At 49.3% G+C, this 27216-nt stretch overlaps 1 protein-coding gene across 3 annotated transcripts in view; it reads right to left on the bottom strand.

The window, feature by feature from the left end:
• Positions 1-27216, bottom strand: part of EP300 (EP300 lysine acetyltransferase) — a 122071-nt gene that overhangs the window by 11638 nt on the left and 83217 nt on the right. For 2 of the 3 annotated variants that reach the window (XM_075573875.1, XM_075573876.1), the window contains exons 22-31: positions 26061-26138; positions 25844-25911; positions 25568-25718; positions 24704-24850; positions 24505-24618; positions 23976-24141; positions 22507-22671; positions 21401-21562; positions 20526-20807; positions 16893-19441 (exon numbers count right to left, since the gene is read on the bottom strand). In XM_075573875.1, the coding sequence (XP_075429990.1) occupies positions 17048-19441; positions 20526-20807; positions 21401-21562; positions 22507-22671; positions 23976-24141; positions 24505-24618; positions 24704-24850; positions 25568-25718; positions 25844-25911; positions 26061-26138 (3727 nt within the window). In that variant the 3' untranslated portion in view covers positions 16893-17047. Of the gene's footprint in view, positions 1-16892; positions 19442-20525; positions 20808-21400; positions 21563-22506; positions 22672-23975; positions 24142-24504; positions 24619-24703; positions 24851-25567; positions 25719-25843; positions 25912-26060; positions 26139-27216 lie in introns of those variants that run through there. The other variant, XM_075573877.1, reaches the window with a different exon arrangement.

Below are 27216 nucleotides of genomic sequence, written 5' to 3'. Positions count from 1 at the left end.
GGAGACAGGGTATGGCTTTCATCCAGGAATATTCGACTAAAGGTTCCCACTATGAAGCTGGCACCCAAGTTCCTCGGTCCCTTCCCTGTGGTCAGGAGGATTAATCCAGTGGCTTATCGCCTGCGTCTTCCACCCTCAATGAGGATTCCTCCCGTCTTTCATATATCCTTGCTAAAACCAGCATTTCAGAGTCCTCGTTTTTCCAAGACCACTTCTCCTCCACTCCCTCTTCTGATCCAAGGTCAACAGGAGTACAAGATCCAGTCTATCCTGGATTCTAGGATCTCCAGAGGAGGAGTACAGTACCTGGTCCACTGGAGGGGGTTCAAACCTGGGGAACGCTCATGGGTTCCCTAACGAGATCTTCACGCCCCTCGACTCCTCCAAGCATTCCATCGTAAGAATCCCTCTAAACCGTGCCATGGACGCCCGGAGGTCGCCCCTGAAGGTGGGGGGGGGGGTAGTGTAACAGCCTGGGAGTCACGCCGCCCTCGGCGTGCTCCCCACTCACCCGCAGCTCTGCCGGGTCCTCCCGCGCCACGCAAGCAGCCTCCCTCCAGGACGCCGTTTACTGCTCTACTTGGGCGCGCGCGTACGCCGGTGTCCCTCTTCTAGGGCCGATCCTGGGGGCATGCCCAGTCACCACGCGCCCGCAAGCGCAGCCACACGGAGGCGCGGCCACACAGGCGCACCAGCCTCTTAAAGGCACAGTATCCCAAACTATTGCTGCAATCAAATGCAGCCTTACTACTGGGCTCTATTGCTCCTCCCCTGGGAGCCCTTCTGGACCTATCCCTGCCGCAGCCTGGCCCATTGGATCCTCTCTCCTATATATACCCTGCGGTTTCACTAACTAGTCGGCTGAGCATAGAACCAGTTGTTCTCTTTACTCTCTGCCTCCCTAGTCCTGTCTTGTTTTGTTTTGCAGTCTTCCTCGTGTACCAAACCAGCTTCCTCTTCGACTCTCCGTACCTCTGGCATCCCGAACTTGGCATACGGCAATACGACTCTCCGCACCTCTGGCATCCGGGCAATATGACTCTCCGCACCTCTGGCATCCGGGCAATTCGACTCTCCGCACCTCTGGCACCCCGAACTCGGCAAACGGTAAAACGATTACGTTTCTCTCTCTAACCCCAGACTTGGCTAACAGCGCCCACTACCATCCGTACCTCTCCTGCCCCAACTCGTACACCCAGACCATTCTACTCTCAAGACGTGCCCTCGTGGCTGTGGGTGGCGTTATATCCTTTCCCACCTCAGCACCGCGGTCCCGCCTCATTTGTAGTGAGCTCGACCTGACACGCAGGCAGTGGGTAAGAGCGCAGGCAGTGGGAGAGAGCGCAGGCAGTGGGAGAGAGCGCAGGCAGTGGGAGAGAGCGCAGGCAGTGGGTGAGAGCGCAGGCAGTGGGAGAGAGCGCAGGCAGTGGGTGAGAGCGCAGGCAGTGGGTGAGAGCGCAGGCAGTGGGTGAGAGCGCAGGCAGTGGGTGAGAGCGCAGGCAGTGAAAGAATAGGAGAAAAGAAAGAAAAATTAGGCAATAGTGGCCCCTAGTGGTGAAACAAGCAAAACAACACTCCAAGAATACTCAACATAGGAGATAAGTCCCACAAGAATAAATATGTAAAACCCAATGTGATAATAAAATAAAAGAAAGGGACAAACGCAACCCCACTCAACCTTCAAATAGAAAAAGTCTTCTTTTCCTTGGAACACGGTGGACAAACCGGATGAGGGAGCGGGATACACAGTACGCAAGAAGAGGAGGAAGCAGAATATAGTGTAATACATTCACAAGTACCACTGATATTCAGAAAGGTTCAATGGTGATACTCACACGGCTATGAGACAACCAAGCGTGTCACACAAGATATTCACGTGTGCAGGGAGCGGGCGCACACCAGGTTACCCCTTACTTGAGATGCTGTATGGGTGTGCAGAAGAAACACCACAGCGCAGGCGGCACGTAACAAACTGTAATCCAGGAGGAGAGACAGAGTTGCACCGAGAGAGGACCCCGTGGAGTAAGGCTCTTTATATACTGTGCGCGGCCGTGCGAAGGCGCGTGCACGTGCCGCACACTTTGTGTATACTGTGCGCGAGTGAGGTAGTGTGTGTGTGTGTGTAAATAAGTTTTGAATTAATACTTTAATAATTTTTTTATTAACAACAACACTTTATTTTCTCCATCTTCCCCCCTGTCGGCCGGTTCCACGCTCCCTGCCGTGCGCACTATAGAACCTGCCTAAGGCAGTTGTTTGGTTGCTGTGAGAGTTAATGAGAGCGCGCTGGGGCTCGAGCTCAGCGCTCATTTTGCTCCGGCGATTTGTGTCCTGTTCATTGCATGCACGGGGGGGGGGGTCGGGGGGGTGGGTGGCCGTGATGTCACAGAGCTGGTTCGCTCACGTGACGCATCAGCAAAATCAAATTTGACTGTCTTGGCAGCAAGCTCACATGCACGGACCCTGGACAAGCGCATTCAGAATTATCACTCTGATCGCGCTAAGCAGGCAGGGAGCGAGCACGCGGACGCTCATGCGCTGTGATGTCACATTCCCTGCTCGGCCGGGAGATTTGTGGCCGGCTAAGTGCGCACGCAGGGAGGGGGGGGGGCGCGACAATGACTTCACAGAGCTGGTTTGCCGTCATTGGGCGAACCGCTCATGTAACGCGCCAGCGAGAGGTAAATTCAATTTAACTTGCTTCAGCAAGCAGCTAAGTGCATAGCGTCACCCTGGCCGCAGCCTTAGGCTGCGATCCCAGTGCACGCGCGCCCGGCTGGGGGCGGCGCATGCACAGCGCTGCACATGCGGTCCTGGGAGGGAGAGGTTGCGACGGGAGGGGGCGTGGCGGGAGGTTTGCGGGGGCGTGGCCATGACCTCACGCGGCTGGCTCGCCCTCATTGGCTAAACCGCTGTCGGGGGCGTGGCCACGGCTCTGTCGCAAGTTCCACGCACCACCATTTTTGTGTGTGTGGTATCTTGCAGTACAGCGCGGCTGCTGAATGTGCGCCGACGCATGTACTCGGCCCTGAGTGACTGGGGGGCCGGTGATTGTGCGCACAGCGCACAGCGCACAGCGCACAGCGCACACCTCAGTCACTGGGACCGCAGCCTTAGATTGCGCCCACTACAATTAAAATCAATAGGTACGGGCACGCTCACGTGGCGCGTGTACGTACGCTCTCCCAAGCTTGGCACTTGAGACAAACAAAATTGACTTTGAAGCGCGCTCAGCAGCAGTCAATGCACACAGGCGAGAGACAGAGAGGGGTGAGAGAGACAGAGGGGGGGGGTAAGAGAGACAGAGGGGGGGGTGAGAGAGACAGAGGGGGGGGTGAGAGAGACAGGGGGGGGGTGAGAGAGACAGAGGGGGGGGTGAGAGACAGAGGGGGGGTGAGAGACAGAGGGGGGGGTGAGAGAGACAGAGGGGGGGTGAGAGAGACAGGGGGGGGGGGGTGAGAGAGACAGAGGGGGGGTGAGAGAGACAGAGGGGGGGGTGAGAGAGACAGAGGGGGGGGGAGTGAGAGAGACAGAGGGGGGGGGAGTGAGAGAGACAGAGGGGGGGTGAGAGAGACAGAGGGGGGGTGAGAGAGACAGAGGGGGGGTGAGAGAGACAGAGGGGGGGTGAGAGAGACAGAGGGGGGGGTGAGAGAGACAGAGGGGGGGTGAGAGAGACAGAGGGGGGGGTGAGAGAGACAGAGGGGGGGCGAGAGACAGAGAGGGGTGAGAGAGACAGAGGGGGGGGGTAAGAGAGACAGAGGGGGGTGTGAGAGAGACAGGGGGGGGTGAGAGAGACAGGGGGGGGGTGAGAGAGACAGGGGGGGGGTGAGAGACAGAGGGGGGGTGAGAGAGACAGAGGGGGGGTGAGAGAGACAGAGGGGGGTGAGAGAGACAGAGGGGGGAGGGGTGAGAGAGACAGAGGGGGGGGGGGGGCGAGAGAGACAGAGGGGGGGGGAGTGAGAGAGACAGAGGGGGGGGTGAGAGAGACAGAGGGGGGGTGAGAGAGACAGAGGGGGGGTGAGAGAGACAGAGGGGGGGTGAGAGAGACAGAGGGGGGGTGAGAGAGACAGAGGGGGGGGGTGAGAGAGACAGGGGGGGGTGAGAGAGACAGAGGGGGGGGGTGAGAGAGACAGAGGGGGGGAGTGAGAGAGACAGAGGGGGGGAGTGAGAGAGACAGATGGGGGGGAGTGAGAGAGACAGAGGGGGTGAGTGAGAGAGACAGAGGGGGTGAGTGAGAGAGACAGAGGGGGGGAGTGAGAGAGACAGAGGGGGGGAGTGAGAGAGACAGGGGGGGGAGTGAGAGAGACAGGGGGGGAGTGAGAGAGAGGGTGGGGGGGGAGTGAGAGAGAGGGTGGGGGGGGAGTGAGAGAGAGGGTGGGGGGGGAGTGAGAGAGAGGGTGGGGGGGAGTGAGAGAGAGGGTGGGGGGGAGTGAGAGAGAGGGTGGGGGGGGAGTGAGAGAGAGGGTGGGGGGTGAGACAGACAGAGGGGGGGTGAGACAGACAGAGGGGGGGGTGAGAGAGACAGAGGGGGGGTGAGAGAGACAGAGGGGGGGTGAGAGAGACAGAGGGGGGGTGAGAGAGACAGAGGGGGGGTGAGAGAGACGGGGGGTGAGAGAGACAGAGGGGGGGTGAGAGAGACAGAGGGGGGGTGAGAGAGACAGAGGGGGGGTGAGAGAGACAGAGGGGGGGTGAGAGAGACGAGGGGGGGTGAGAGAGACGAGGGGGGGTGAGAGAGAGAGGGACAGAGGGTGAGCGGCTGAGAGACGTGGTGGGTGGCTGGCTGACTGGGTGGTGGGTGGCTGGCTGACTGGCTGACTGGGTGGCTGGCTGACTGGGTGATGGGTGGCTGGCTGACTGGGTGGTGGGTGGGTGGCTGGCTGACTGGGTCGTGGGTGGGTGGGTGGGTGGGTGGCTGACTGGGTGGTGGGTGGCTGGCTGGCTGACTGGGTGGCTGGCTGATTGGGTGGCTGGCTGACTGGGTGGTGGGTGGCTGGCTGACTGGGTGGTGGGTGGCTGGCTGACTGACTGGGTGGTGGGTGGGTGGCTGACTGGGTGGGTGGCTGGCTGACTGGGTGGCTGGCTGACTGGGTGGCTGGCTGACTGGATGGTGGGTGGCTGGCTGACTGGGTGGCTGGCTGGCTGACTGGGTGGCTGGCTGACTGGGTGGCTGGCTGACTGGGTAGCTGGCTGACTGGGTGGTGGGTGGCTGGCTGGCTGGCTGACTGGGTGGTGGGTGGCTGGCTGGGTGGTGGGTGGCTGGCTGGCTGGGTGGTGGGTGGCTGGGTGGTGGGTGGCTGGCTGACTGGGGACCGCTGGGGCCTCGCTACCACCTCCCGCCTGGCGGGCTGACACGGGGACCGGGGGGGGGGGGAAGCAGGGACTTCGGGGGAGGGGGGGGGGGGGAACACCCCGCTACCACCTCCCGCCCCGCGGGATGACACAGGGACCGGGGGGGAAGCGGGGACTGGGGGGTGGGGGGGGAACACCCGCTACCATCTACTAACCTCTTGAGCGCCAGCACGCTCGCTCCGCTCTTCCCTTCACCCTGGACGCAGTCTTACAGGCAGGAATGGAAGAGGATGCGCATGCGTGGCCTTGAGGGGGGGGGAATCTTGGCAGCCCGCCAATCAGGCTGCTGAATTTAAAAAAAAAACATTTTTTTTTCAGCGCGAGCACCACGTGCGCTGCTTGGGCGGCCATGAAGAAGTCGCCACTGCGACTGGATTTGTCGAACACTGTGTGTGTATATAATATATGTATTTGACATCAGCATGTATTAGGCAATTTGGTGCATGTGTTATCTATGCCTGCTGTGTGGTTTTATATTTACTAGGGGTAAGGCCGGCCTTGTAGGTTCACCCCTTGTTCTACATATATTTTGTGCTTATAGGCTTTTTTTCCCCTTTGTCTTGGGTATTAGGCGTCCATCAGTATCTTCATAGGGGATTTCCCCTCTCTGATACATATTCTATCACAGGAGGATGTCAGGGTTTGTTTTAATATTTTTTGTATTTTATGTTTGATTATTTGTGCTGTTAAATAAATCATAATTTTCTTTGATATTTGTTCTGAGTATACTTGAGTGCTGAGTTGGGACGCTTTTCTTTTCATTGACACACACACACACACACAAAATGGGAATATTACTGTATGCTCATTTGCATGTCTTAGACAGGTCTGCAACCCCACCTTTCACCATTATTACACAGCACACAGCACTTCCACTGCAGCAAGGGATTCTGGGAAATGACATGCAAATGGACACACACTGTCACCTTTTGCTTCAAAACCATTTTTAACATGGTTCCCTATAGGCTTAAGCTTGTGCATGGTCACAGCTTTGAGCACAGCCAGGGTTAAGATGCATAGCCAGAAAACCCACCCACAGACAGCAGTTTCGACCTTAATGGGTCTCATCAGTGTGGGGTTGGTTAACTGGCTATGCAATGAAGCAATGAGGATGGGGTTTACCATACTTAGTTAAGTCATGGTGGGTAAAAAAAGTGACAAAAACCCTCCACAGCAAAGCATATAGCAAATGGAAATATAACTGTATGCTCATTTGCATGTCTTAGACAGGTCTGCAACCCCGCCTTTCACCATTATCACCCAGCACACAGCTGTGCTCAAGGCTGTGACCATGCAGCAAGCTTAAGCCTATAGGGAACCATGTTAAAAATGGTTTTGAAGCAAAAGGTGACACTGTGTGTCCATTTGCATGTCATTTCCCAGAATCCCTTGCTGCACTGGAAGTGCTGTGTGCCACACACTCCTGTGTGTTATGGCGGTGTGTGTATATATATACGCACTCCTGTGTGTTATGGCAGTGTATATTGTATTGTATGTCTTTATTTATATAGCGCCATTAATGTACATAGCGCTTCAAAGTAGTAATACACGTGGTAATCAAATAAATAACAGATAATATAAATAACAGATCATGGGAATAAGTGCTTCAGACATAAAAGTAACATTAAGGAAGAGGAGTTCCTGCTCCAAGGAGCTTACAGTCCAATTGGTAGGGAGAACGTACAGAGACAGTAGGAGGGAATTCTAGTAAGTGCGTCTGCAGGGAGCCAAGATTAGTGTCCAGTATTATCCACAGTGCTATTCATATGCTTGTTTAAGCAAGTGTGTCTTAAGGTGGGGATTAAAGGTGGATAGAGAGGGTGCTAGTCGGGTACTGAGGGGAAGGGCGTTCCAGAGCAGTCAGTGAGAAGGGTTTAAGGCGGGAGGGGGCTTTAGATACAAAGGGGGTAGAGAGAAGTTATCCTTGAGAAGAACGCAAGAGTCGGGATGGTGCATAATGAGAAATTAGGGCTGAGATGTAAGGAGGAGCAGAAGAGGGTATAGTGAGATATTACGGTGAGATGTAAGGAGGGGCAGAGGAGGGTATAGTGAGATATTAGGGTGAGATGTAAGGAGGGGCAGAAGAGTGTAAAGCTTTAAAAGTGAGGAGAAGAATTGAGTGTGAGATGCGGGATTTGATCGGAAGCCAGGAGAGGGATTTCAGGAGGGGAGATGCGGTATATCTCACACACACTCCTGTGTGTTATGGCGGGGTGTGTGTGTATATATATATATATACACACATACATACACACACCTGTGTGTTATGGCGGGGTGTGTGTGTGTGTATATATATATATATATATATATATATATATATATATATATATATATATATATATATATATATATACGCACTCCTGTGTGTTATGGCGGTGTGTGTGTGTATGTATATGTATATATATATATATATATTATATATACACACACACCTGTGTGTTATGGCGGTGTGTGTGTATATATATATATATATATATATATATATATATATATATATATATATATATATATATATACACACATACAAACACCTGTGTGTTATGGCGGTGTGTGTATATATATCTGCAAAAAGACAAAGAAAACAGAGATTGAATGTATGAGAAAATCTCAAACCCCAACAATGCAGCAACAGATCCAAACGGAGCGTCCCTGGAGGATATATGGGGCCTCTCTCACTGCACACGCAGTTCAATATGATTTCCTGCTTCCTCTGCGTACCGGATAAGGTAATTGCACCCTGTGTCTCACAGTGCTGCTTCCTCCGGCTACCGGCACTCCAAGGAAATAAGTTCCTGCACAGTATGGACCCAACAGGCAACACAAAAACTCTTCTGCTCACTCATAAAACCGGCAAACCCATTTGACCGCTACCCACGACCCATCACAACGCTGACCCTGTGAAACCAACTCAACTGTGGCAAGTAACACAGATCAAGAAGCTTCCTAAAGTGTGCGACAATACACTCAACAAGAGAACTTGGAGTAATGAGGCTCAAGCCTCGGTATCCAATATCACCACTGTCAGTCAGAACAGAACAGAACAGACATATAAAACCGGCTGTGGCGGTCACAGCGACTTCGTCAGGAGTTAGTTTCATGGGACAGATATCTTCCTTATATACGCAATAAATTAACTTGTGCTTTGATTAATAATATACAACATATGATATGTTGTATATTGTTAATCAAAGCACAAGTTATGGAAATACTCAACTTGCAAATAGATTTAGCCCATATAGTTGCTGGACAGAGCATAATACTAGGGTATCCCTACCTATACTTATATGTAAATAACCTGAAACAGAGTAATAATAAAAATAACAGTGATAATATAATACAAAAAATATATAACATAGATATCTATAAAACACATCATAAATCAAGTAGATTTAACCCAAGATATACTCCTGTGTGTTATGGCGGGGGGGGGGGGGGGGGCTGTATATAAATATATATATACACACCTGTGTGTTATGGCGGTGTGTGTGTATACAGTATATGTATACAGTATATATATATATATATATATATATATATATATATATAGTGAATAGATGAGAACAAGGCACTCTGTCCGGTAGATAAAGGTGGGTGCAAATCCTATATAAATCAAATAGGTGATACGATACCGTTTGAGCGAATATCAGAGGCAGCACTCCACAAGGTTGTCAAAAAAGTTTTGTATTTAGTCAGACATAATAACCAACGTTTCGGTCCTCCACACGGGACCTTTCTCGTAGTGTATGACTTTATTTATGTATAGCGTCAAAAATGTACTCAGCACTTCACAAAGAATACAGTAGAGGGAATTATAATAGAATAGTAAGTGCAGCAAAATCAGACAATAGGAAAGGAAAATCCCTGCCCTTAAGATCTTACAATCTAAGGTTTGAGGGGAATTTACAGAGATAGCAGGTGAGGGAATAAGTGCTGTAGATGGCAGTGCTTGGCCACAATGGGTGTGGTAGGAGTGACTGTGTGTGGAATAATAGCCATGAGTGCAGGCTATTGGGATGTTTAATTTGTGGGGCAAGTTTTAAGGTTAGTATTTTATGAAAAGGTTGATACCATTTGCATCGGAGGAGATGACAGTGAGGCATGAATGAGAGCAAGTGTGTATTGGGAGAAGAGAGATTGGTCTGTAGTTTGAGGCAGTGTTTTTGTCCCACTTTTGAAGATTGGGACAGCTCTGGTAGTTTTCCAGGTCTTAGGGATATGGCCTGCAGACAGGATAGAGTTGATTATGGAAGCAATTGGTTTGACAATGGATGAGGCCCAAAGCCTTAGGAACTTAGATTGTAGTACAGTCAAGTCCACATTAGCTGCTTAGTTTTAAATATGAGGAGCATTAATAGGAGATACCTCTGTCTATATGCGGATGTTAAGACAGTAGTAAACACAATGATACAAGAATTTGTTCCTAGGTATAAATTATCTCCCTATGAGACACTTATGGGATGACTTATGACAATCAGTAGTTCAAAGGAACAAATTAAGGACCATCTATTGCTGATAAAACAATTAATAAGTATTGTATGCCACTAATACATTTTTTGAGTCTCTCTAGGCATAAGGTATGATAAAAGTGCACCTACACGAGACGGAGTTAAAGGTCAAGTAGTTCCTAAACAAGCATGCTCTTCATCCCAGATGAAAAGGACCATACTAACCACCAACACAGCAATTAAAGTGGCAGAGATTCCTGGATCCACGTGGCTCACATAAAACTCATTCCAGCTCTACCAAAGACCAAAGTCATCTAAAGCACAGCCGCATCAAGTTAACGTCTTGCTGAGTCACAACTCTAACCGTTAACCAACGAGGAAAATATCAGGCCTCTGCCTGATCTTATCAGGAACATTTCATTTTTTCAAAGACTCAATATTTTTATTCTTTTGTAGTGTGTATAAGTTAGATTTTTAAGATGTATGGACCATTGGGTCTGCGAAGGTATAACCCACAGAGAGATGACAGGATTGTCATGATGATGCTCTAAGTAGCCTTGTCAGCAATACTCATCTGTCTGTGTTCCTTATACATCGCAGATATCTATCACCATGGTCAAGGTAACACTACACTAATTCACCATCTCACCCGCAAACATCACAAAGTCTCAGTAATAGAATGTTGTGCTAATTCTCAAAATATATGATGGTAGAGATAGATGCCATTTTTCTTTAGCTAGCAGCAGAAAGGTCACTTGCCTAAAATAATTTATTTTTGCATTTTTTGTATCCATTTTTACACTAGCAACACATATCATTTATGGGTCAAGTGCCTCCAACAACCAGAAACAAGAGAAAAACACCAGATATTTCAGGGCTGAAAAGTAGTTTATGGAAAGAACTATTTTGGGCTAGTTTATTTCCAAATGTAGGAGTTGGGTTACTATATGACAGGCTTAATACATTAACAGATGTGTTAGATGATGTCCTCAATCACACCACTACAGCCATAGCATCACTAAACCAAGAACAGGTCAGATCAGGCTTATGGCCTTACAAAACAGAATGGCTTTAGATTACATTTTAGCATCAAAAGGAGGTGTATGTGCCCTAATTAAAGAACAATGTTGTGTTTTCATCCAAGATCAGAGTGGCAAGGTACAGCATGAGTTAGATAAGATAGAAGAAATTCAAGAAAGACTTAGGAAGGAAGGTGACACAGACTGGGACCCTTTGGGGCTGACTGGATTGGTAGGATCACTAGGAGCGAAATTTTTGAATGCAGTAATGTGTGTGATTGTGATACTCGTTGTCATCTATGTTTGTGTTACGTTTGTCAAAGGCATGATCCACAAATATGCAACCCCCCCTCTGCAGACATAATGCCATTGTTTGCAAAACCAATCTACAGCAGTCCCTTGAAGAAAGAAGATGCCAAGTACAATGTTCTAACTCTGGAAAAGAATTTGGCTATAACGCCATACGAGACTATGACTATATTTGGCAGGCACCCTCGTGCACTGTCCTATACCCTCAAGCAGCATTATGTGATAATTCACGTGTTATTCTGTTTCAAAATAACCTCAGACTGTGTTTTTTATTTACGCTTTTCTCAACAAGCACTCCTAAATCCTTCTCCATCAAGGATTCCCCCAATTTATCCCCATTTAATTTGTAAGTTGTCTGTTTATTTTTGTTTCCAAAATGCATTTACCTTACATTTATCTGTATTAAACCTTATCTGCCATTTACCTGCCCACGTTTCCAGTTTCTCCAAGTCCTTCTGGAGAGAAATGACATCCTGCTCTGATTCTACTACCTTACACAATTTAGTATTATCAGCAAAGATGGATTCTTTGCTCTCGATACCAACCTCAAGATCATTAATAAACAAGTTAAAAAGCAGCGGTCCCAGTACTGATCCCCGAGGTTCACCACTCACGACTTTAGCCCAACCTGAAAAAGTTCCATTTATGACAACCCTCTGTTGTCTATCCTTCAACCAGTTTTCAATCCAGGTACATACATTTTTACTGAGTCCAATTTGCTTTATTTTGTACACCAACCTCGTGTGGAACCGTATCAAAAGCTTTTGCAAAATCTAAGTAGACCACATCAACTGCATTACCCTGGACTAAATTCCTACTTACCTCCTCAAAGAAACAAATAAGGTTTGTTTGGCATGATCTATCCTTCAAAAATCCAAGCCATTACTAATAATTTTGTTATCCATTAGGTATTCCTGAATATTATCCAGTATTAAACCTTCAAGTAGTTTCCCCACTATTGAAGTCAGGCTTACAGGTCGGTAATTCCCCAGTTGTGATCTAGCGCCCTTTTTAAATATAGACACCACATCTGCTTAACGCCAATCTTGTGGTACTGAGCCTGTGGAAATGGAGTCCTTGAATATTAAATGTAAAGGTTTGGCTATTACTGAACTTAACTGCTTGAGAACTCTTGGATGTATGCCATCGGGGCCAGGTGACTTATTTACTTTAATTTTTTCAAGTCGCCTATGAACTTCTTCCTCAGTTAACCAATTGTTAATTTATATGGAGGTGGTGGTTTCCTCCTGCGGTACTACAATTGAAATTGATTCTTCCCTGGTAAAGAGTCAGAGGCTGTACAAAATAGTCTAAATAAGAATTGTCCATTGAACCAATACTTGTAAACGGGTAAAATATCGAATGCAATAAAATCGATGGTATATACGCGTGGAAAATTCGTCAAGGTAGACTTATGATAGAACATATGGTCAATAAGTGTGGTATGCGGTCCAAATTTAGGGTGGGGGATGATATTCAGATAAATGCCCCAATATGAATATCCACATTAAGTCCATGTGGCACAAGTATCTTGAGTTTGTATATCCAGAATGTCTCTTGGCATAGTTTCACTAGTCTATCCCCTCCCCTCCAATTTGGAGGCACAACCTCAATCCCTCTATAGATAAGCCCGGCTGGGTCTCCAGCATGAGTCAAGCTGAAATGTCGAGACACTGTGTATAGGAAGTTTTCTCTTTATATTGCCCATGTGCTCCAGTATGCGGACTCTCAATGGTCTTTACGTTCGTCCCACATACCGGAGTCCACATGGACACTCCAATAAAAAGACAACAACGGTCATTCTGCAATTGATAAAATAATTTGTGTTAAAATCTTCCCGTTGCACGAGACGTAAACTTTGTCCTCTCTCTGGAAGCGTGTACATGCTTCACACCTAAGGCAACTATAAAAACCAATGGCCTTTGGTAGCCACTGGCACAGTGTTTCCATTGCTTTGTTTCTGAATACACTTGGCGCAAGCTTTGCGTTCCAACTTGCAGCTTTTAAAAAAATCACTTTAGGTCGATCAGATAAATGGCCTCATTACTGGATCTTTTTGGACAAGATGCCAGTGTGTCTATTATTTTCTTAATTCTACTTGCGTCTGTTCTATTTCGTCACTAAGGGTACACTGTAGTCGTTGTTGCTTGATTTAACAATTGGTACTAGCATGTCGTCCCTGTTTAGTGTATTTGTTCTAGCCACTGCTTTTTCTATTAGAGCTTTGTTGTATTTCCCTTCAATGAATCTATGTTTCAGTATGTCTGTTTGGTCTCTGAACACATCATCCGAACAGCTCCTGCGCATCCGCCTGAACTGTCCGAATGGTATGTTATTGATCCACTTAGGGTGATGGCAACTGGAGTTTACTAAATAGTTGTTCGAATCAACTGTCTTATAAAAAGTGATAGTCTTGAGTATATTTTCTTCAACGTATATAGTTAGATCTAAAAAGTAGATTTCTTTTCTACTCCATTGGGAGGTGAACACCAAATTCAATTTATTATTATTAATATACTTTACTATACAGTGTGTGTTGCATGCGTTACACGTTGTATATGTATGAAGGCCAGTGATCAACCGTGAGCTATTCATATACTTTGTTGCGATCGATGTATCCGTTTTTGTGACGTTTCAGTTATATTTACGTTACCCTTAGGTTGGATTGCATGTGTATCCTTATGCAACATCTTACTGTGTACTTTTGTCAGCCTTTGATCCGTGACATTTGCCCCGTGGCCCCCCACACTATCAAGTCACCACAATGATGTCACTGGGGCTCTAAGTGGTTCTCATCTCCTGCCTCCCTTTCTCTCCAGATCTTAAAGGTTATTAAACATTCATCACCCATGTGCCTCCTACACCTCTACCCCCCATTATCAGTGTGCCCCATACCCCTCCCCATCGCCCTCAACCTCTTCCATCCATCACCCCCTCCACCACTCCTCATCGTAGTCCCCTACACCTCTCCTCCCCATTGCCCACTGCATCTCCCCATCGCCCACTGCATGGTCCCCTACACCTCTCCTCCCGATTGCCCACTGCATCTCCCCATCACCCCTTACACTTCTCCTCCCCATTGCCCACTACATCTCCCCCATCACCTCTCCATCGCCCCTTAGACCTCTCTGTGAAGTAGGAGGTAGGGTCTTGGACTATGATGGTGGAAGGGGGTGCTAGTCTGCATTGACATTTCTCCTAATCATAACCCTATCCACATACCAATCCTTTCACATCCCACACACTACAACACTGCCAATTACCCCAACCTCATCCTAGCTTTCACTTCCCTTTTGCTGTGCATGCCATGGGGCACAACCGGTGGTCTGCAATACTTACACCAATCCATGACCATCTCCAAGTCCCTCAACCTCCTAGTCATTACAGAAACCTGGCTCACATCTCCAGACACCGCCTCCCCGATGAGCTCTCAGCCACATTTCACATCATTAATAAACGCACAACTCCAGCAAGCTCTACCCCCAGAACCCACCACATCATATAAATATTTGTGTAAAAAAGGAGTGCTACTGAGTGAGCGTGGCCAAATTTATACAACAAAAGACAAAGATACCCAATGCTACATCCAATGTGACAAAATACATAAATACTTCAATGTTGGTATTCTCATTAATAAGGGTCATTTAGTTAAACCCTTTCGCCAAAGCGTTATGAGCCTGCAGCCACTTCATGACATGACCAGTATGCAGGTCCTAACACTACCTGTGAAAACTCATTTACTTCTCCAGTGGGGGGGGGGGGGGGGGGAGAGAATGGAATGGTCTCAATAAACCTGTCCTTCACAGGAATATGGAAAAACCTGCTACTTAGAAAGTGGGGTGAGCTAAAACCCGGGGACCAGGGGCCACTAACCTCCAGACAACTGATACCAGTTGAAAATTAATAAACACAATTCCATGAAGTGCTGCAGGCTTATAACACGTTGGCCAAAGGGTTTAACTAAATGACCCTTATGAGAATACCAACACTGAAGTATTTAACCATGTATTTTGTCACATTGGATGTAGCATTGGGTATCTGACTTTTGTTGTATACCTTTCACATCATACACTCTTTCCCTCCCATCCTTTGAAGGTCAAGCTGTCCGTCTGTTCTCTCCCCTTTCCCTTCATGCTGCGGTCACCTACCGCGTCCCCTGGACAACCTCGCAACGTCTTGATATCTCTGCTGCCTACCCACAAAAAATAACCATATCTATAGACGCACGCAGACACCCCAAAACAAGGAAGAAGTGGAGAGCAAAAAAAAGCATAGAAACATCAGGCTACTTTTCATCTGTCTCACACAGTTTATTTAACAATAAGTAATAAGAAATGAATTGCAACAATTTGTACAGTGATTTAAAGTTCATATTTAGAAGGAGAACCCATTTTCATTGCATGATTTACAACGCGCTGTCGGGGAAGGGGAGGATACCGGACTGGTTTGTGTGTTGCTTCCCAAGTTCAAGTTTTCCAGAGAGGTGGAGAGAGAGAGAGAGGGAGAGGAAAGAAAGGAGCCGATACCAGTTCGGGCGAGGGAGAATTCTGGTACTTTTGGGACTGCTCGCCATTCTCTCGTTCAGTCCATTTTCTCTGTTTTACGCAGATGTTACAGTAATGAGGGAACAAAAATAATAAAAGAATGCAAGTTTGCCTCTATATATCCCCTCCCCCTCACATCTATAACCCATTTAATATAGTACATCCAACCCGGCAGGTGCCGTGGTACATAGCAAAATAAACAAAATATCTTTCCTTGACCCCTCTTGAACGTGTAGAAATAACACCATTGAAGTCGCAAATACTTGGCTAACAGAACATTTTTTTCAAGGGGGTCTTTTGTAAGGGAATAAGGGGGGAGGGGGGAACACGTGAAAAATATACATTATTCTCTTGCTGCGTCATCAAAAAGTTTCCAGCAAAGAAGGGATGGGAAGAGGAGGGGTTATTTTACTTATTTATATATATAGATTTATATATATATATCATGTATATATATCTTTTGTTTTAAAGCAACATTAAACCATCCTCTGAAAACTTCTGGGTTGGAGCAGAGCTGTCCCTTCTCGTCACATTAACCCATTCACGCCCAAACATTAGGGCAACCACATTCACTTGCAGAGCCCTTTATAATGTTACAGTTGTGATTCACGCCACCATTTTCTTAAACAGAACAAAAATAATTATATACCTCGTGGCTATGATCACAGTTTGTGTGGGGGGAGGGATAACCTTACATTGAGTGTGGTCTTTGGGGGTGGGTGAGAGGGTTGATAATGAAGTGGATCTCAGATGGGAGAGGGGGATTATGGGAACGCAGAAAAGAAAAAACATCGGCTATACAGAAACCGTCTGACAGTAAATAAAAGCAGTCAATATTATACACTTTCATTCATTTAAAAAAAAAAAACATTACATACATAAAGTAAAAACATAGGAAATTGTGTACAGGGTTTGTGTGTGTTGAAGGACTGGGGTTAGGGGCGAGAGAGGGAATGCGTTGTGCATCTGGACAGAGGAAGAGATCAGAAAGCTGGTTTATGGGGCCAGCCACTGAAAATATATTCTTTGTAATAATAATAATAATAATAATAATAATAATAATTATCTGCCCCTCCCCCCTCTCTGCAGGTCCTTAGTTCTAGCCACAGCGGCTCTGGAGAACTCCAAAAAATAATATTAATGAGGAAAAAAAAAAAAAAAAAGTTCAGAAAAATACCCATAACTCCCAATTCCCGCCCACCCCCCCCCCCCTCCGCTCCCACCCCCCCCAAAAAAATGAAACACAGCTGTCTTCAGTATAAAAAGTCAGTTTGAGCCGAAAATAAGTTTGTTTTTTTCTGGATTACTTGCTAAGAGTCTTTGCTCCCAGGAAAGGGGGGTGCTCCCAATGTCTCCCGCCCCCCTCCCCTGCACGGCCCTTCTAGTGGATGTCTAATGTACTCTGTGAGAGGCTGGGATTTAGGTCCGAGTTGTCCGCACTCATTCCCAGGTCTGGCACGCCCCCTCCGTGGAGGCTCGCCATCTGAGACAGCATAGCGCTGGGGTCCGGGCTCCCGTAGTGTCCTTGATCTATGGCGTTCCCTTGCCCGGCCCCCACCAAGCCTGGGTGGGGGGAGCTGGTCTGGGGCGAGACGTGGTGAGGGGACGGCTGGGGCTGCATGCGGGGGGACGGGCTGGAGTGAGGGGGCTGGGACTGAGGGCGCGGGGAGGGCACCGGCTGGGGTGAGCGCACCTGGTTGCTGAGCGATGGTGGGAGCTGCTGGCCCTGCAGGTGGGGAGACTGAGCCGGGCCTGGCAGCATGTGCTGCTGAGGGCTCATGGGGTTCTGCTGGGCAGGGGAGCCCATCTGCTGGTGCAGGAGGCGCTGCTGGAAAGTCTGTAGGCTGCTGCCCGCATCACCCGACATTCCCTGGGGCAGCTGGCTCATCTGTCCCATGTTGCCTTGCTGCATCTGCATGTGGTGCTGAATCCTTTGCTGCTGCTGCTGAGAGTAGCCACCCATGACTTGATGTTGTTGGAACTGGCTGTGGTTTACCATGCCTGGCCCGGCTCCTTGCTGCTGCTGCTGCTGCTGCTGATGGTGCTGCTGCTGCTGTTGGTGATGGTGTTGTTGCTGCTGCTGCTGCTGTTGTTGTTGTTGCTGTTGCTGCTGCTGTTGTTGCTGCTGCTGTTGTTGCTGCTGCTGCTGCTGTTGTTGTTGTTGCTGCTGCTGTTGTTGTTGCTGCTGCTGCATCATCTGCTGCCGTCGCATCAGAAGCTCCCGGAACTGCGGCGACATTGCAGCGTGGTTTATGTTGACCGGCTGGCCCTGTGGATTCATTCCTCCCATGCCCTGTTGAGGGGGAGGCTGCTGCTGGGGCATGCCAGGTCGGGGCCCCACCGCCTGCATGGGGTTCATGCCTTGCATGCCTGCGTTGGGATGCACACCTTGAGGATGCACACTTTGAGGATGCACACCTTGAGGCATCCCACCCTGTGGCATCCCACCTTGGTTGGGCATCCCTGGTATGCTGCCGCCTGCCTGCGGGTTCTGGTTGCTGGCGTACTTGGCTGCTCTCTGCTTAATGAAGGCAGCTAGCAGTTGCGGATTGGAGTGCAGGATGTTCAGCACCTGCTGCTGTTGCATGGGGGAGCTGGGAGAGCGCAGGGTTCGTAGGAGGTTCTGGAGGGCGGCCTGAGGCAGAGAGCCCTGCTTGGCCTGGCTTGCTCCTGGAACCTGACCCATGCCCGGTTGTGGAGGCATATTCATAGGCTGCCCCTGCTGCTGCACAGATATCATGGCAGATCTCTGCATGCCAGGCTGCATTGCTTGAGGCGGCGGAAGCCCTGCCTGTGCCCACGGTGGCTGGGGTTGCGGCTGCTGCTGGGGGGGCTGCGGCTGCTGCATGCCAGTCGGACCCATGCCTGGATCCATATGGCTCGGCACGCGGGAACCTTGCTGTGGGTTCATGCCCATGGACTGCATGGTGTTCATGGGCTGCATCTGGTGTGGATTCATCACAGGCCGCTGGAAGATCTGTGCCTTTGCCATCTGCCGCTGGGTCTCTGCCGCACGCTGGATTTGCATGGCCATCTCCACGGCACCCGGTGGGGGGCCCTGCACTGGCTGCTGCATTGGCCCAGCCTGGGGGGGCGTGGGAGGAGTCAGCTGCCCGGCTGCCTTTCCTTGGGACATGCCACTGGATGGCTGAACCCGGGACATGCTGTATGGTGACATGCTGTTCAGAGGGGGTTGAGGCTGTGAGGCCGGCTGTGGTTGGGGCTGAGGAGTCTGTGGTGTGGGGGGCTGCTGGCCCGTGGGAGTGGCGGGCCCGGCTGAAGTTGGTGAGGGAAGACCTTGCTGCTGCCCGCTGACGACTCCTGTCCGCTGCATGCTGGCCATGCGCCGGCGCAGCATCTGTGCCTGCTGCAGCCTGTGCTGCAGTTGCTGCTGCCGCAGCTTGTGCTTGATGTTGAGGCAGAAGGGCACAGGGCACTTGTTCTCTTGGCAGTGCTTGGCGTGGTAGCAGCACAGGGCAATAAGCTGCTTGCATATGGGACACCCTCCGTTGGTCTTGCGCTTGCAGCCCTTGGTGTGCTGCACCACCCTCTTCATCTTCTGGCAGGAAGGTAGCGAGCAGTTGGCGTTGCGGCACTGACAGGCGTGTACCAGCGACTGGATGCAGCGCTGGATACTCAGCCGGCGGGAATCCCCGGGGCTCTGGGTAGCAGCCGCCTGCTGGTTGTTGCTCTCGTCGTCCAAACCAAGGCCAAGCTTCTCCATCTTGTGCTCATGGGTCTTTGTGTTGTAGCAGGTGATGCACAAGTCGTAATCCTAGAGAAGCAAGAGAGAAACCCGGTTAAGGGGAGTGTAGTGTTACAGAAAAGTTGGTGGTTCCCAAGTGTTGCCTTCGGGGACCACCATTCTCAAGGGTTTTTGGGTGGTCTACAAAGAACTAATTTTAAGTCTCCTAAGCTCCCATAGAAATAATCCTTTCACCTACAGATTGGTGAGCTTTCAAACCGTATGTACAACTAATGTCTGCAAAGAAGTTACAGGCAGTCCTCGGTTATCCGACACAATGCGTTACTCAAAATGGCGTTGGATAGCGAAACGTTGTAAAGCGAAACATTTTCCCATAGGAACACTGTTTAAATGAAAGGTTCCGTTCCTGAAGGCATTTTTAATGCTAAAATACACAAAATATTTTACGCAGGCAATAAGATATGCAGCATACACATAAATTATATAGTGCATATACTGTATTATATATATAATATAACATAATATATAATATAAATATATAATATAGTATAATATAGTATAATATATATATTATATGCACATAAACAACTTTGCAAAGAACCGTAAGAGCGTTGGATAAGCCGTTTTGGCGTTGTAAAAATGAACATAGGTATGCATTGCACAGCGTTGGATAAGCCATTCGTTGTAAAGCGAAGCGTTGTAAAACGAGGACTGCCTGTATATAGGTTCCTTGAAGCCTTGGCTGTCAAAAGTGCCAGCAAATAACTGAGCTGTAATGCCTTTGCTGGCCCTCTGGCAACCAATGGGTAAAATGCATGTTTCCACGGAACCTTCCCTTGTATATCAAATCTTAAAGAAAGGTGCAGATTCCCCCCCCATTACCTATTTTGGAAGGGAGCACCATGTGACAAGGATTTTAGTCTAATCTTCTGCGATGATGTTCTTTGAAGTGTCTTAATGTCACTATTTAAGCAGCCATACCAATTTAGGTCTCGGCTCCTTTTTTAGGGATAAAATCCTATTATAACTCAGGTTATCACAGGGCTTCCATAGTATTTAATGGTAGTGCTGGTGCAGAAGAGCACAACGTATCATGCCAGAGAAAGAACAATGAAGCGGGTACATGTGTAGCTATAAGGGCTGCTGCTCTCACCTCGCACACGGTGCAGTGCCACCGTGTCTCCACGTGGTGCTTGCACTCGTTGCAAGTGTACACGAAACGGTCTTGGCTCTGGGTGTGGAGTTCCACCAGCATGGACATGGTGGACCACTTGGCTCGGCGCAGGGACGAGAACTCCAGGTGCTTGTCCCGGGCCAGGGTGAGGAAAGCGTCCCGCCCGTCCATCAGGTCACACGGGATTAGGGGATCTGGCTCCACAATAGGAGGCAGGGAGTTTGATGTGGGACCGCCGCCCAAGCGGATAACAAAGAAAACCTGCAAGTGGGAAAGACGGGGGAGTGTTAGAGGGCATCAGGGTATTCCGAGGGGGTGTAGGGGGGAGGAAGAACCCAGTTGCGGGAGGGGGGAAGAAATCCAGTTGCAAGGAAGGAAGGAAGTGTGCAAGCCTGAGAGGTAAAGTGCAAGGTTCATGGGGGAAGGTCTTGCAAGTCTCCCAACAGAGCAATCACAAAATATGCTCCTAAAATCTCTACATGTTTACCATAATCTTGTTTTGTGCATATGGTTGTGGTAATTTAGGTATAAAACAAAGTACAAAAAGTATGACAGCAAACATGATACACATCACATACGGACACTGTGCACAGGATAAGGGAAAGGCAACTGCTGTCCGTAGACAATCTCATTTATTTTGTAACTGCACCTTCAACCCCTTCAGCGGCTATGGGGGAACTCTATGGGTGCGGGAAGGGGTTAAATGTGAGGTCATCCCATGAGCTCATAGCACAGCTCCAAGCAGAATTACCCAAGAGGTTGAGCAACCCACCCGCGGCCTGGGGACAAACTGCTCTAGCGTGGAAAAAAAACACAGTGATCACTACACAGGCAAAGGCAAGAAGTGAAATCACCTCTTTGTGCTTCTCCATGGTGGCGTACAGCTTCTGCGACAGGTCGTTGGAGACATTCGGCATCCCAGGCTTCTTCTTATTCCCCCGACTCAGGCTGCTCTTGTTCTTACTCGTCTTCTTGTTGTTTTTCTTCTTGGCGTTCTTGCTGTCCCCTTTCCCAACCTAAGGCGGATATAACAGGAGAGTGAGCGGGATACAGCACAGGAACTTTAACGGTCTCTTGCTTAAAACCTTGAATGAAAGCACCCTCCAGCCCTCCCCTTTAAGCACGATCATTTCTTTATAATGCACACACATGCCGCAGCGCTGTACAACAGGGGCATGAAGAGGATAACCACGTTACAACAGTACTATGGGAAGAGTACCCTGTTTACGAAGAGGAAGGGAGATTGGCAACGATGTAGTGGAAGAAGGAGGTCTCCGTTTCTAAAGGCTGCTTCTTGAAGCCAGCAGCTGGATAGCTCTTTTGTGATATAGTTGGTAGGTGATGGTGGAGGAAGATGGCTGTGAGACTTTCCTTCTCTGTACACAGCTAATGTACAGAGCGAAAGGCATCTGTGTGTATTCATAGACCTTCACCAAATCCAGCACCAGGCCAATGTTGATAAAAGCAGCAACTGGATGTCCAACAGGCTGCTGCATTTGTAGCACTGGAGATGTTACATATCCAGACCAGAAGGCTCCCGGGATCATGGTTAATGGAGGCATTGGGTTGCATCAGCAGCTATCATTTTGTTGGCCAAGGATAAACTAAGCTTGGGTGGAAGCAGCTCCCAAACCCATGTGGACCTTCAATCTTCTCTGTTGCAGCTTTTCCAATCTTCGCCGCCCTTCTCTCTGCCCTGACTGAGCCGCATCAGGAGTCGGTACCAAATCCTCTTGGGGATTTTCAGAGAAAGCAATATTGTTACAACATGGGGCAATACATAGGGGACAAGGAAGCGACTGACCCTGCACGCTGCCGGAAATGATGCAGGAACCTTGGACACAAGGAAGCAAAAGCTCTGAAGAGCTTCAAACCCTAATTCAGCCGCACTACATTGCTAAAGCGAACCTTACTGCCGCTCCCCGAGGCGCCCAGGTAAAGTACAGTGCTGTGTGTTCACCTCAATACTTTCGTTGCTTGTGTTCTCTTCTCTCTTCCTCTCCTCCTCTTCCTGCTCCAGCTCTTTGATGCTCTCCTCCAGCACGTTGGGCCAGAAGTCTCCTTCAAAGTATGGAAGCTCCTTGGCACTTGTCAGGCGATCTTCCGTGGCCTGCTTAAAGACATCCTATACAAAGACACGGGACAGCAGGTGTGAGGAGGGGAAAAACAAAGTCCAAAGTGGCTTATATACATCGCTCAAAGTGTGCCTGTTCAATCTACACCCCAAAAGTACCACTACTATTCTTACAAAAAGGGGTGGTCTTGTGAAGTGGTTAAAACTTATTTTTACATTAGGTATCGGTGTAAATGGCTTCCTTCAAGTGAATCACACAACAAGGCAATCCAAGCTGGCCATTTTTTAGTGCAGTTTTTTCCTTATTTTTTTTTTTTTAACAGGGTTGAAGAAGGGGGTCTCCGGAGCTGAACCTCATTCATTTCAGCTCCGGGACCCCCTGCTTCCCGAGATACTAACATCCGTAGGGGGCGCCAGTGGTCGTTTCAGAGTTCACAAAATGGCTGCGTTTGTAAGCTCCCGCACCCTGCGGGCCAATAGGAAGCTGCGAAGTTATCAGGTCCGGCTTCCAATTGGTCCACGTAATGAGGGAGCGTCAAACTTCCCCGAGATACCTGCACCCCTGTATCTCGGGGGTACCTGGGGCTGAAATGAATGGGATTCAGCTCAAGACCTCCTGCTGGAAAACTATTTTAGAAAACAGTGAAAAAAATACATTGTTCCTTTAAGTTACCAATCATAGTTGTATCCTGTGAAAAATGTAAGTTTCCTTTCCCCAGGTCTGCGTATCTTTTGCACATTCGCTCATTATATTTATCCGTTTCACGAATGATGGCTTCATGATGACTTTACAAAGAACAAAACATTATTTACCTGTGGCTTTGAGGATTGGCCGTCTCATCAAAAGACACTACTAAAAAAACTGCCGAATCCTACAAGGCATCTCTTTACCAGGACATGTTCAAAATCCTATTTTAGATCATTTGTAAACTTATTTATTTAGAAAAAAGGCGTCAGTTACATACAACTTCTTATTCCCTTTCCTTGTTTCACTTTAGTCCTTTGAGAGATCGCCTCTTCGCCATCCCTCAAACTAAAGTCGTTTAAAATAAATAAATCATTATATATAAATATGAGAGAGAACGAGAGAGAGAACGAGAGAGAGAACGAGAGAGAGAACGAGAGAGAGAAGAGCCAATTGGTAAAGTTCACAATCAAAACCAGAATGTACATTAGCGGACACAGCCAGATGTAACTTCGCACCAGAAATTAAACATCGCTGCCATTAGTTCATTTTAGTCCAAAGGAAACTACCCACCTTTAACACCCTCACTTCCAGGGAGCCATGCAACACATTGCTGGAAGCAAAGGGGTTAATCATTGCTTAATGATAGGCATAGTAAGACAGGACTGACCTTGTAATCATGAATGATGCGCTCAGATACAGATTTGTCCAGCATCTTCTTGTACCACTCCTGCAGGCGCTTGGGTTTGGGGATCTTCTGGTCGATCGGATGGCAGTGGAAGATGTAGTCATCTCCTTCACTGGGAGGGCAGGCCCAGATGTGCCCTGCTGTGTACCTGCAAAGCACATGGACTACTTCAAATGTTGTACATCTCAGCAGCACCAACAAGGGGAGAGGCAGAGAGAGAGGAGAAAGCAGGAAGCAACGGCAGAGCGAAAAGGAAGACCGAACAAACAAGTGTCTTCACATTACCACCGAGAATGGAAGTGATTGGAGATTAAAGGAGCATTACCCACCCCAAATAAAGATCTTAAAAGTGAGCTCCACGTGGTGTCCTGCAAAAGCAGATTATTCACCTGGTCTTTATTTATTCCCTAGATCTAAATGATTTCATGGAAAAAGGTCCAAAACATGCAGCAGTATTATATTTATCTTGAGCTTCTCCGATACGACCCTAGTCGCACTACATGGCGCTTACCCAAGTTTCTTGACGTACTCCAGGTACCCGATGAGGATTTCGTGGTACACGGCCGTCCTCAGGCTTTTTGGGCGGAAGAAGTGAACGCTGTCCAGATAAGAGATGTAAACTCGCCTGAAAAGAGATGGGAGAGGAGGGTTACCAACACACTGCAAGGGATGGATTGGCCATGGATGGAGATAGAAGGGAAGGTGCCTACCTCTGGTTGGGCTGTGGACAGTCTGATCCGTATTCCTGCACGTGCATACCAAAGAAACACAACTCGACTCCATCAATCTCCTCAAAGGCAAATAGCGCTTTTGTTCGGTATGGGAAGGATTCTGCCATCTCTCCTGTATCCACAAACCTGGAGAGATCAAAGTTCATGTGAGTAGATGACACAGCTGTGGATTTACAGGGTCAATCTCTCAAAGCAGCAGAGTGAGCTAATAGGAGTGGCAAGTTCTATAGGTTAAATGGAAGTATTTTGAAAAACATTTTTTAATCTTTTAATGTCTCCATAGTACATAAATGATTTGGAGTCTTTATACAATCTAATCTCGTCTCTGTAATAACACTGTTTAGTAAACATTTCAACATGCTGGGAGATTTCCCTCTTTGATGTGGTGCTGAACTAATGATAGCAGCATAATTTGTTTAAAGAGATCAAGGGGAAAGAACAGTATTTACCAGCATTTTAATTAGGAGGACCTAGAGAAAATCTAAACTGACTCAACTTGAGGAAGAACGGAAACAGGGGGACGGTGACGGGAACAGGGGGACGGTGAAAAGGGAGGAGGACGGAAACGGGGGGACGGTGAAATGGGAGAACGGGAACCCGGAAACAGAGAAAAGGGAGGAGAGGGAACGGAGAAAAGGGAGGACAGGAACAGGGGGACGGTGAAAAGGGAGAACGGGAACATGGAAACAGAGAAAAGGGAGGAGAACGGGGATGACAAAAAGGGAGAACGGGGACAGAGAAACAGAGAAAAGGGAGGAAAGGGGAACCCGGGGAAGGGAAATTGGGAGAGCGAAAGCCAAGGGAGTGATCGTGAACAATGAAATATGAAGATAAAGTCCTTACTTGGTTTTCATGCCAGATTTGACTTCCACCGTTTTGTCCGACGCGTGAACAACACGCACAGTCACCTCACCGGCCTCAGGGTTGTTTTGCCGACGCAGGAAGTCATTCACCCGGTTCTCCAGAAATGTGCCGAGCCTCGTAGTCGGAAGTCCTAAGAGTAAAGTGGAAGAGTGTGGGTGAGAGCCACTCACAGGCACCTAACCCCCACCCCTTGCAGCCTTCAAAATCCCACAGCTCTGCAACTCTCCCCACAAAGATCTGAGAGTCAACACTCACGTTTGGCCGAGAATTTGTTCTCTTTCCGGGTTCGACCTGCTTTCTTTAGGCAGCCTTCACATACAAAGCTGGAGGTGGACAGGAAAACAAATTAGAATTTAAGTGAAGCCAGGGAGGGCAACATGAAAGTGGGAAGGAAGGAGGGGTAATGTGGGAAGGAAGGAGGGGTAATGTGGGAAGGAAGGAGGGGTAATGTGGAGAGGTAATGAGCACTCACCCTGTTGGCCAGATGGTCTCATTATGGAGGACACAGATTTGGTGCATTTTTCGACCACACTCCAAGCATTCAACATACCTAGAAAAGGGGACAAAGAACGTGTTCACTCGCCGGCGGGCTCAAGCTCCTTCACTCATCCCCCGCAGGGCCCAACACCCTACCTTACTTAGCCCCCGCAGGGCCCACACCCTCCTTCACTCAGCCCCCCGCAGGGCCCACACCCTCCTTCACTCAGCCCCCCGCAGGGCCCACACCCTCCTTCACTCAGCCCCCCGCAGGGCCCAACACCCTACCTTACTTAGCCCCCGCAGGGCCCACACCCTCCTTCACTCAGCCCCCCGCAGGGCCCACACCCTCCTTCACTCAGCCCCCCGCAGGGCCCACACCCTCCTTCACTCAGCCCCCCGCAGGGCCCACATGCTCCCTCACTCAGCCCCCCGCAGGGCCCACATGCTCCCTCACTTAGCCCCCCGCAGGGCTCACACGCTCCCTCACTCAGCCCACCGCAGGGCTCACACGCTCCCTCACTCAGCCCCCCGCAGGGCTCACAAGCTCCTTCACTCAGGCCCCCGCAGGGCTCACAAGCTCCCTCACTCAGGCCCCCGCAGGGCTCACACGCTCCCTCACTCAGGCCCCCGCAGGGCTCACACGCTCCCTCACTCAGCCCCCCGCAGGGCTCACACGCTCCCTCACTCAGCCCCCCGCAAGGCCCACACGCTCCCTCACTCAGCCCCCCGCAGGGCTCACACGCTCCCTCACTCAGCCCCCCGCAGGGCTCACACGCTCCCTCACTCAGCCCCCCGCAGGGCTCACACGCTCCCTCACTCAGCCCCCCGCAGGGCTCACACGCTCCCTCACTCAGCCCCCCGCAAGGCCCACACGCTCCCTCACTCAGCCCCCCGCAGGGCTCACACGCTCCCTCACTCAGCCCCCCGCAGGGCTCACACGCTCCCTCACTCAGCCCCCCGCAGGGCTCACACGCTCCCTCACTCAGCCCCCCGCAGGGCTCACACGCTCCCTCACTCAGCCCCCCGCAGGGCTCACGCTCCCTCACTCAGCCCCCCGCAGGGCTCGCACGCTCCCTCACTCAGCCCCCGCAGGGCTCAAACGCTCCCTCACTCAGCCCCCGCAGGGCTCACACGCTCCCTCACTCGGC

The sequence above is a fragment of the Ascaphus truei genome, chromosome 17 (genome assembly GCF_040206685.1).
Source record: "Ascaphus truei isolate aAscTru1 chromosome 17, aAscTru1.hap1, whole genome shotgun sequence".
NCBI lineage: Eukaryota > Metazoa > Chordata > Amphibia > Anura > Ascaphidae > Ascaphus > Ascaphus truei.
Note: the sequence above shows the minus strand (reverse complement) of the source record. Positions and strands in the feature narration are given on the sequence as shown.